The sequence below is a fragment of the Sorex fumeus genome, unplaced genomic scaffold (genome assembly GCF_029834395.1).
Source record: "Sorex fumeus unplaced genomic scaffold, SorFum_2.1 ptg000036l, whole genome shotgun sequence".
NCBI classification, from domain to species: domain Eukaryota; kingdom Metazoa; phylum Chordata; class Mammalia; order Eulipotyphla; family Soricidae; genus Sorex; species Sorex fumeus.
In genome coordinates, this window is record NW_026606093.1 from 13,345,859 (window position 1) to 13,357,964 (window position 12,106).

Sequence of the window (12,106 nt, forward strand, 5' to 3'; positions counted from 1 at the left end):
TGACTATAGTTTGGGAGGGAAGAAGGTAATTGCAAAGGAAGAAAATATTTTTGTTGGATTTTTGTTAAGCATTATTTCTTCTCACTTTGACTGTGTAAGAAATAAAATGATAAAGGACTGATTTTGTTCCTATTCAGAGCACCTTCCAAAAAAGAGTGCAGGTCCCTGACTGACTTTCCACAATTGTGATCAAATAATTTTATTAGTTCAGCAAATATTTATTACAATCCAGGCACAGTGATCCTCATCAATCTTGAAAGTGACTTTCATATCTCCATGCTAGAAATAAATGATTACACGACCTCTTCAGAAAAGTGAAGTATTGTGCCCACATCCACCAGTCTCTAAGATCAGTGTCACCCATGGCACCATTGAAGTCCTAGCCAAGGACTGACAACTGGCATTTTCTTATTCTTTTTTTCCTTCCACTTATTTACACACACTTCCCTTGCTGGGAAATTCAATGGCAGCTCTGTGTTGTATTTGGTTGTTTTCATATGTGGGTATGTACTTCAATTACTCTGAAAATGTACCCGGGTTATGAAACAGTAAACAGAATTACAAAAACATCAATGAACCCAGTTAATTAGGAGAAAAGTTGGGAGAGAAGCAACACTGAAATGTCACTATACTACTCATGGCAAGTTTTGATTAGGGCCTGCATAGGTCAGTCTGAAGCTATATACTTTCTTCCCATTCTGGTGGGCTCCAGAAGTACTTGCTGAGAGCTTTGAGACCACAATCTAGTATCAGCAACATTTCTAAAAGGCTTGGTTATGGAGTTTTACTGTCACTACTACATTTGGACACTTTAAAAAATTGCATACATTTTCTTTTGTTATTTGGAGGGTTCAATATGTTCATGCTCGTTGAAAGTGCCCTCTTATTAGATAGTAATATAGATAGTAATTTGGGGATATTTATTTCATGATAAAGTGTGATAAAGTAACAATCAGAAATAAAAAGTGACTCCTGAAAGATCTGACTGCCACACCCACATACCACAACCACTGCCATGTAAGCTCATCTGTCAGCCCATTTTTATAGACTCACGATTAAATCTAAGAAGAGATCAACTAGGTTCAAAAATTCAACACAGGTCTTCTGACTGAAAACTCCGGGGTGACCTTGTGGGGTTAGGGACAAGTAGAGTAAACTTCTACCCTATCAACCTCCTAGCAGCCACACTCATACCCCCATAGTGGCCGCCATGCCAATGGCCCAACTCAAATGCCTCACAATTAAGCTCTGCAGTGATACCAAACTGCCCAAAATTTCAAGAACACTCATCTTCAGGATCAGATCTCTGGAACCTTCTCAGAGTGTGGCTTTCAGAAACTCTTGCAGCCACACTGACATTCCACAACCCCTGCCATTAACTTCATGGTCCAGTTTAATATTCTGGAGTTTCTGGAGTGTGTAGCCACATATGTGGCTGCTTAACACCTCCAAATTCCACAATACTGAACATCCCAGTAAGAACACACCAAATTATATGAGAAGGTAACATAGAAGTCAACTAAGCTCAATAAACAAAATAAGGCTTAACTAACAATAAACAGCTTAGTAAACCCTCAGATAAGGACTTAATGACCCCAGGACCTCCTATAGTATCTCTCCAATCCCCTGAAAATATGGTGTTTTTTGATAAAGAGGGATGACAAGGTTACTTTCTGAGATTAAACAACAACACAACATATAGATAGACCCAAACAAAACTTCAGAATTTTATGTACTTTTCTATAGCCCAAAAAGTGGGGATCCATAGTGGAAATAAGGCATTTCCCACTATTCTCCTTCTGTAGCTCGCAGGAAACATGACTCTCTCTCTGATGCACTGTCTTTTATGTCTGTGTTCCAGCATCCTTTTTGCCTTTTGTTTTAATATTCTGTAATGAATGTGCTTTCTATATGGATACTATGATGCTTAGAGTTGACATCAGACAGTAAGATGAAGTAGAGGAAGTTATCATCTGGATTTAAATTATTCAGTGTCAAACATTCTATTTCAACCTTAATGATCTAGAATCCTCTATTCCACGAATAATTTGTAATGTGAATGCAAATATTTTCAAAAATTCATCTTCATGTGCTTATTTAAGCACGAGAGACATTGTTATTAGCATTCCAAGATTTTTAAATTTCATAAGAAATGTCCCAGAGTCTAAAATGTTTGATACAAAACTCAGAATGCATAAAAGACACATTTGATCAAAAATTCCCTTCTGAGTATCCATTGCCATTCATAATTTGTGTTATTTAGCATAGCACTGTAGCATTGTCCTCCTGATGTTCATCGATGTGCTTGAGCGGGTCCAGTAACATCCCTATTGTGAGACTTGATGTTACTGTGTTTGGCATATCAAATACGTCACGGGGAGCTTGCCAGGCTTTGCATGTAGGTAAGATACTCTCGGTACCTTGCCGGGCTCTCCTATTGTGGAAAATTTATTTATTTATTTATTTATTTATTTATTTATTAAGTAGTGTTATTAACCTACTACATGCCAAACACTGTGATCTGTGCTGGGGTCACAGAGATCATTAGCTGATAGTAATAACATAATGGACGTCTGGATGGGGAGCGGGTACGAAAAGGAGAGGGCTCATCACTTTCACCTGGGGAGGTTTCATAGGAGATTTGAATTAGAGCTGCTTCTTGAAGGGTGACTGGTGTCAAAAGAGAAAAAGGGGCAAGAAAGAGTGACATGAACAGGCAGTATTCCAAATTCCCAGCACAGAGGAGAGAGATAATAGGGACTGACAATGATAATGGTTAGGAAGAGGATACAAAAAGGAACAAAATAAATGGTGCTGGCAAGATGGTACAGTGGGTAAGGTGGTTGCCTTGCACATGACTGACATGTGTTCAACAGTCAGCACCTCTTATGATCCTCTCAGTACCACCAGAAGTGATCTCTTAGCAGAGTCAGGAGTAAGACCTGAGCAGGTGTGACCCAGCATGCCCCCGCTCCCCAAAAAGAAGTAGGACAGAAAAAATAGGTCACCGATAGTATGAAGGACCTTTCAGGCAAAACAATGTATAGTATATTTTTAATTTTTTGTGGAAAATTTTAGTCACCATCAAGTTACAACTTTATACATGATTACATTTCAATCATACAATGTTTTTAATTTTTATGTTATAAGTAATACGGAAGAGCTAAAAGTCTTTACCAAGCAATAAACTAATTGTAAAAGATTACTATTTCAGGAATGTATAGTGGTAGTTGGAGAAGAGTAAGATATAAGATAGACGATAACACAGGACTGTTTCATTAGACAGGTGAAAGATGATGAAGGCCTGAAGTAAAAGAGTGATAGTCTGGATACAGAGAAGAGGGGAGAATTGTAAGATTAAGATGGATATAATTAAACATTTACCATGTAGTTCAGGGAAGGATATGAGTCAAAACTAACAGTGGATCTTTTGGGTGAGCTTCTGAGTGCTAATAGTGACTTTCACCTTGATAAGGATTTCTGCAGGAAGGTTTATATAGGGAATTATAAGAGGTCAAAATTAAATATTTTACGTTTGATTTTATAAATGAGGCAATTAAGACACAAATTATGAAGCAGAGACATCAACTAAGCCTAAGATTTAAGATCTGTTTGAAAGATATATCCTATGTTCAGCAGATGAGACAATGATAGCTTTGAGTTTGTTCTTAGGACAATCTGGCAGAGCAAAGAATCTTAATGGCACTCTAGAAATGAGCAAAATTTAAAGGGAATCTGAGAAGGAAAAGTTAAAGGAATGATAGGCTAATATAATTTAAATTATTTCATATTACAAATGAAACAAGAACACAATGACCTCAATTCTAATTAGTTACCCAAATAATTAACAAGTGATAATGATATAATTTAGGAAGTTTATAAATTACCATCAATGCCACCATCACATCAAACACATAATAAATTCAATTTTCTGGAAAAACCAAGAATGACAATGTTGTCTTCCATGTTAATTACCATCTTATTCTTTTTCCCAAGGAGCCTAGGTATTCTTAACTCCATACCTGTTTATTGCTGCCTTTGGTGAGCTTCCCAGCCTCGTGTAGTTATCCCGAACACTTTCTCCGCTGATGCTCTCTCCATCGGGTTCAATGTTGACGTTTCTCAGTTCCAAGGGATCCATTTTGGTCGTCCGCTCTTCTGTGTCCACACACAAAATTCTTCAGTGCAAACAGTACACTGTACCTGCAGTTTAAGTCTCTTCTACTTTGCGTTGCTGTTCAGAACACTTTGTTCTATAATCACAAAACAAAATAATTCATTATAAATTTTAATTAGGTAAATAAATATTAATCAAATACATATTTGTATGTTCTCTGGATAAAAACATGGAAGTGAAGCAAACTGAGAACATCACCTAAATATGTCTAGAAAGTTTCTGTTGCTGAATTTAAAAAACGGAGAATAAAAGAGAATGAAAATTATTAATAAATTGCCAATTCATCTCTTATTTCTAGAATGCGTGTGTGTATATATATATGTATATATATATATATATACACACACATATGTACATATATACAAGGCAGGTATTCTGCTAGTTGTTGAAAAAATAATCTTAAAATGTCACTTAAGTCTTTAAGAAGTAGTTACATGATTTTAAAAAGAAAGTAAAAGTAAAAGTAAGTAAAGGCCCTCCCGTTGATCATCGATTTGCTCGAGCGGGCCCAGTAACGTCTCCATTGGAGACTTTGTTGTTACTGTGTTTGGCATATCGAATACGTCACGGGGAGCTTGCCGGGCTCTGCCGTGCTGGTGAGATATTCTCAGTAGCTTGCCGGGCTCTCCGAGAGGGGCGGAGGAATCGAACTCGGGTCGGCCATGTTGGCTGCATGCAAGGCAAACGCCCTACCGCTGTGCTAACTTGAAATAATTAGCTGACAAGGGAAGAACTGTCAAGGCAGCTTGTGTAGCTTCTGTACTAGTAGAAACATTATCTTGCTTCTGGGCTACTTTGCTTTTTGGTCAGGAAAGCATTAACACCACCAAAATGATTGATAACTTGTGAGACAAGATAGAATCAGGCTTAGGGAGTCAGTTTTCAGGTACTTGGAGAGTCGAGTCAAAGTTATCAACAAGAAGTATTGTTGTATAAAGTAACAAAATAGGAGACTAACACCCAAGAATGGCCAAGATTAGTACCAGGAATTTTACTCCATGGCTTGGAGGCCAACCACACATGCTAGGGAAAAAGGGAGCTCAGATAGAGAAGGGAACACCAAATAAAAGTGTTGGGAGGATCCTCCCAGGATGGGGGAAGCATGCTGAAAGTAGACTACAGACCAAACATGATTGTCACCCATTGCCTCTTTTGCAAACCACAATACCCAATAAGAGAGAGAGAGAACAAAAGGGAATGCCCTGCCACAGAGGCAGGGTGGGATGGGAGATGGGGGATGGGAGGGATACTGGGATCTGTGCTGGTGGGAAATGGGCACTGGTGGAGGGATGGGTATTTGATCATTGTATAATTGAAACCCAAGCACAAAAATTTGTAAATCTACAACTGTACCTCATGATGTCTCACTCATTAAAAAAAAAAGTATTGTTGTGTCTTGGAACGAGCATCATGTTATTTTACTTTTTAACCCAATTTTTCCTCAGAATTATAAAATTAAAAGGATGGAACTCTTTGGGTGCAAAAAATTATAAGTTTATTATATACAACTGATGCAATTCCTTCTGAAATTTTCATGTTAGATTTTATTCATACCTTCTAGTGGAAGAAACACACCTGAATATTGAGAAAAACACACCTACTCTTAAGAGGCATTTCTGAAATGTGCACTACCCATTTGGTAAGACAATAAATGAAAAATGTAATAAGAAAACTGTTTTAGAACTCATAAAATCCATACATCTTCTGACAAATATGAAACAACTGCATGGAAAAAATATTAAAAAATAAGAAAGTGTTAAGTGTGATTAGCTTTCCATGGAAATGAACCAAAAGGAATATTACAAATAAAAATGAAATCATTAAATAAAGTAAATTCAGCAAAGAAGTTTAAGGAACTAGAAGATAGGTCTGTGGAAATTAAACAACATCACAAAGAAATAGAAGAAAGAAAGAAGGAAAGAATTAAAGAAAAAAGAGAAAGAAAAAAGAAAGAAGAAAGGAAAGAAAAAATAAAGAATTCAATGTTTAAACATGGTCTGCTAGTTATTGTTTGTTATATGAGGGAATTGTGAAGTAAGGGAGAGACAAGATAGAAATACAAAATGGCGGGGGGAGTGTTCAAAACTGGGGAAAAAAAGTTCTCAAGATTAAAATAAACGGTTTGCAAATTTTAAAGTAAAAACCATATATTTGCCACCAGAAAGAAGTGAGACATGTTTAGGGTTAAAATAAATAATAGAAACTTGTATCAGTTAAGGAAAAGTATTCGTAACGCCCGCCTGTCCTTCGCCAACTATAAGACCAAGATGACTGCCCTCCGACGTCCTGATGGATCCATCACATCCTCCAGAACGGCAATGGAGAAGATTATCCATGACTTCTACTCAAATCTCTTCGATAGCCATGTCCACTTGCCGACATACCAAATTCCACAGGATGGGTATGTCGTTCCCAACGTTCTCCCTTCCGAAATCCGACACGCCATTTCGTCAGTAAAGAAGCAAACAGCACCCGGCCCAGACAAGGTCAGACCTGAACACCTGAAGAACCTGCCGTCAGTACTCATCAATACACTGGCTCGGCTCTTCACTCGCTACCTGTCTGAATGCAAGGTTCCATCTCAATGGAAAACCAGCAGGACCGTACTACTGTTCAAGAAGGGAGACATCCATGACATTGGCAACTATCGCCCGATCTGCCTATTGTCTGTCATCTACAAGTTGTTCACTCGAGTCATCCTGAATAGGATTGGCAGAACACTAGATGAAGGACAACCATGTGAGCAAGCAGGGTTCCGCAAAGGATTCAGCACCATCGACCATATCCACACGATAACCAAACTCATTGAGGTTTCTCAGGAGTTCAAGATGCCGCTCTGCTTAACGTTCATTGATTTAAAGAAGGCCTTTGATTCTGTTGAGACGGAAGCGGTCATTGAAGCCCTAGCCAATCAGGGCATTCAAGCCCAATACATCAGGATCCTCCGTGAGCTGTATTGCGGATTCACTACCAGGATCTCACCATTCTACAAAGAAGTGATCGTTGATGTCAAGAGAGGGGTGCGGCAGGGTGATACCATTTCACCAAAACTCTTCAGTGCCACCCTCGAGAACATCATGCGACGACTGGAATGGGAAGGAATGGGAGTGAAGATAGATGGTCGGCAACTACACCACCTCTGCTTTGCTGATGACATTGTTTTAATAACACCAAACATCAGCCAAGCGGCACAAATGCTGGCCGACTTTGACCGTGAGTGTGGAAAGGTAGGACTACAGCTGAATCTTACGAAGACAATGTTTATGAGAAACAGCCTTGTTCCTGACGCCCCATTCGCTCTCAATGGAACGACCATCTCCGAATGCAACAGCTATGTGTACCTAGGTCGAGAGGTCAACATGACAAATGACCTGGCACCCGAGCTGCGCAGGAGGAAGAGAGCGGCTTGGAACGCCTTCAAGAACGTCGAAGAAATAGCTAAGAGGACGAAGAACCTCCGGCTCCGGGCACATCTCTTTGATTCCACTGTTCTTCCTGCATTAACATATGCCTCAGAGACCTGGGCCCTACGCAAACAAGATGAGAACGCCATTCAGGTCTCCCAAAGAAGAATAGAAAGAGCTATGCTTGGAATATCACGTTTCACTCAAATGAGAGAACGAATCCGGAGTTCTGACATCCGTCGACGATCAAGGATCAGGGACGCTGTCTCATTTGCCAAGGTGTCTAAAATCAGATGGGCTGGTCACGTAATGAGATTTAAAGACGACCGTTGGACTAGAGCTGTTACTGATTGGATTCCACGGGATGTCAAGAGACCGCGTGGCCGCCCACCTACCAGATGGTCAGACTTCTTTGTCAAGGTCATGAACGATCGGTTTGAGGCCCTCCATGTTCCCGGAGCGAAAAGATGCCATTGGGCTACACTAGCACGCGACAGGGACAAATGGAGACGTTACTGGCGCCCGCTCGAGCAAATCGACGACTAACGGGAAGTTAAGTGATTAAGTGATTATCAGTTAAGTATAAAGGCTCCTTTCCCATCACACACCATCATTTTCACTCCTCACCAGTGACCACTTAGGACAGTTTAACCTTTGCACTTAAAGCTACTCATTCTGAATTTAAATTACTCACAAAAAGTTCTCTGACTTGGTTTATCAATTTTAGATTAGTACATATGAAAGATGAGAGAATCGCATGTTTCTCTTCACCCTTTCTCCCCTGCATACCACTAATGTGTTAATGACATTTACAATGCTAAGGTTCATAGATTTTCATCTAATTCTGTTAAAGCAACGAAAGCTTTCTATGTTTTTCTGTAGGTTATCTAGAAATACTGAAAACCCACAGCAATACACGGTGATTGTAGGAACAGTATATGCCCCCCACAAACCAAGAATATTATGAGTAGATGATAATTGAAATACATTCCTATATTTCTAAAAGTTTCATGCTCTTTTACTTTTAACATGGCCCTCTCCTTACTCTCTAGCTCTCTCAGCTGTGAAAATTTCTTGAATGACATTCCATGTTCTATCTTCAATTCATGTTGCATTCTGTGACGGATAGACCTCCTCAGGATGTCCAGGATAGATCTTCCCAAGACAGGTCCCTTGGGCATGTGGACTATTTCAAGTTAAGTTATTGTCCAAAGTTAGGATTTTTACTAGAAACAATCTATTTTGATAAATCTACATGGAAGGGAAAACATTTATTTATAGAGCACCTAGTATGAGTCATATGAGTTTCTTTTAAATGTGAATTCTCGGGGCTGGGATGATAGCACAGAGGGTAGGGCATCTGCCTTGCACACAGCCTGACCTGGGTTTGATTCCCAGCATCCCATATGGTCCCTGGCCAGGAGTAATTTCTAAGTGCATGAGCTGGGAGTAACTCCTGAGCATCGCAGGGTGTGACCCAAAGAGCAAAAAAAAAAAAAAACAAAAGTGAATTCTCCTGTTCCTTATTTTAAACCCCCATCCTATCCCTTAGCTCAGAATAAATATTCTCATTGTGCCTTATTTACTGCTGAATCTACTAATTCCATGTAGATTCTGCCTAGATACGTAATAATTATTTTTCCTTTTATTGATCTTCCTGACTTTAATTATTGACTAGATTAATCTCAGGAGAACCTAAAGGGATGGGAGAATTTTTTCTCTGCTCCTACAGTGTTGAAATATCATACAGAGTAACTTTTTTCATGTGTTTATGTTTGTAAATAATATTTCTGAGGCATTTTATATACAAAAATGCCTCTATTTTACTTTCTAATTTTGTTGATTATTTGAAGTCTAGATTGGAAATACATTCTTCATAATATTTAAGATATGGTCTTAACTTCTACACTCCACCAATGAAAGAATCTCATTTCTTTGAAAATTTTTCTTCTAAAGTATTTTAGCATTTTTCTCCTCTGAAATTTCTCCAAGATGCACCCAGAGCAAACAATTTTTAAAAAGCATCTTGTTCATCACTTCTCGGTCTTTGGGCTAAGATCAAGTGTAAAATGCATCTCGTTCAGCATGTGGGAGACCTTTAATAAAAAGACATATCTTCTTACTAGAAAAATATTCTCTACTTTAAAAAACGTTTTCACAGGCTGGAAAGATAGTATATGAGGGAAACACTTGCCCTGCATTGGACTAACTGCTTCACCAGCATTGCATATGGTACCCTGAATACCACCAGAAATGATCTCTGGGCACAAAACCTAGGGTAAGCGACTGTCTGATGTGACCACTCTCCCAAAATTGTTTTCTATCCTGTGTTTACTCCCTCCAAAAGGTTTATTAATTAGCTATTGGCCACCTTACTCTATATTGCTTAATTTCTCTATTTTCCATCTCTTGCTCTTACTCTTTAATGGCCAGGTCTATTTCATGAAATTATATTCCTAATAACAGATTTTGTCATCAACTGTATAATATATATTAAGAAAGATATATTAGCTGTTCCATCCTGGTTCCTAGCACAAAAGTCCTAGCATAATACAGTAAGTTAATATTTGAATTTTGTCTTCAATTCCTGAAATACTTTGGGATGACAAAGATGAAAAGACAAACTTTTGTTACTCAATGGCACCTAAGTTTATGTACTTAAGTAACTTTTGGAAAGTCCCTAAGTATTGGGGGTTGGTTGCCAGGGAAATCAACCATGGAGATTAGAGTGTTGGAACTTTCTCCAAACTCCCTGGAGAGGGATTGAGATTGAGTTAACCACTATTAACCAATGAGTTAATACTGATGCCTCCATTAAAAAATTTCAGTCAAAGAGACTGGAAAATCAGAAATTTGCCAGGACACTCATACACCAGGAATGAGAAAGTCCATGCTCCTTACCAATCTCTTGCCCTTAGTATGTTTGCCATCTGGCTGTCCCTGAGTTGTAACCTTTTAATAAACCAGTTAGTAAATAAACGTTTTCCTAAGTTTTGTAAGCACTTCTAGCAAATTATTGAATCACAGGAGGTTGTGAAACCTTTGATTTATAGCCAATGAGAAGCACAAGTGATCTGAACTTGTGATTTCATCTGGTTTGTTTGTGGAGGTGGGAGAGAGAGGTATGAGGGGGTGGGCATTTGAAAGAATGTAGTCTTGTGGGACTGATGTTCTCTTCAGCTATAACCAGATTTTTCAATCTGTCAAGTAATTTTTCACACTCATGCTTTTAATTTCTAATAATTTTTTTCTTACCTCATTTTTCACTTACTTTTATTTTATAATGAAATATTCTCTCAATTTTTTCGAAGAGAATTGTTTGAAAATTTTTTTTTCTTTTAGGGTCATACCCAGCTATGCACAGGGGTTACTCCTAGCTCATGCACTAAGGAATTACTCCTGGCGGTGCTCGGGGGACCAGATGGGATGCTGGGAATTGAACCCGTGTCAGCCGCATGCAAGGCAAACGCCCTACCTGCTGTGTTATCATTCCAGCCCGATTGGAAATTTTTTATCTTATTTTTAAAATTTATTTTTCTTTGAGGGGGAGTTGGGCCACATCCAACAGCGTTCAGGGAAAACTCCTGGCTCTGCTCTCAGGGATCACTCCTGGAGTGGCCCAGGAATTCTTAGGTGATTTCAGCGACTGCACCTGGCTCACCAGGTGCAAAGCAAGCATCTTACTCACTGTACTATCCTTGGCTCCACTGGAAATTTTTAAAAATCCTTTTAGTCCCTAAATTATACTTTTATAGTTATTCTAATTATTAATTTTTCCCTTTACTGTTCATATTGATGCTTTTCCTCAAATTTTTAGTGATTTTAGTAGTCTGCTTATGTTCATAAAGGAAGCATGTTGATAATACACAGGGTTTCTCTGAAATTGTACAGACCCATTTTACTAATGATTTGTTCCTTTGTAAGTTCCGTGTGACTTCTCTGCAGTCCCTCTGCAGGAAGCATATGGAGAAGCCCTCCAAGAGTTTCCTCCGAGGGCAAAATGCTGTGAAGTCCAAGGTCAAATGCTATTCTAGAGCCATTCTCAAACTTCTTTACAGACTAGGTCACAGCATGGGCCATAGGCTAAAAATGGCGGCCAACCAAAGAAAGTTGTCTGAAGTTCAAAGTCCCTGGTTTCTTGGTGAATATCTGTACATTCATGATCCATGATTTCTTTGTACATGCTGTCTAAACTTCTGCAGGACGTTCTTCTGATTCCTTCTCTTTTGAAGATTCAACCCCTGAGTATTTTCTGGATTCTAGGAACCTGAAAGAACTTCTATTTATTTTTGACATTTCTATTTGGGAGTGAGGATTGTCCCCCAAGTAATGGTTGGAGGCTCTGGATTACTCCTGTTGATTCTTGACCAGCTGGGAAGAAGAATACCCTACTCAGAGCCAATGGTGCTAGGGCCACGGGGGTAACCCAGGTGGTGCTCAGGGTCATCAGGACAACACCTGATGGTGTTCAAGGGGGTATGAGGTGCAAGAGTTTAAACTTGGGACCTGCAGTTACCAGGTTGAG

At 39.0% G+C, this 12,106-nt stretch overlaps 1 protein-coding gene across 3 annotated transcripts in view; it reads right to left on the minus strand.

Moving 5' to 3' along the window:
* Positions 1-12,106, minus strand: part of SLC38A4 (solute carrier family 38 member 4) — a 74,886-nt gene that overhangs the window by 30,065 nt on the left and 32,715 nt on the right. For all 3 annotated transcript variants that reach the window (XM_056117826.1, XM_056117825.1, XM_056117827.1), the window contains exon 2: positions 4,023-4,253. In XM_056117826.1, the coding sequence (XP_055973801.1) occupies positions 4,023-4,141 (119 nt within the window). In that variant the 5' untranslated portion in view covers positions 4,142-4,253. The remainder of the gene's footprint in view (positions 1-4,022; positions 4,254-12,106) is intronic.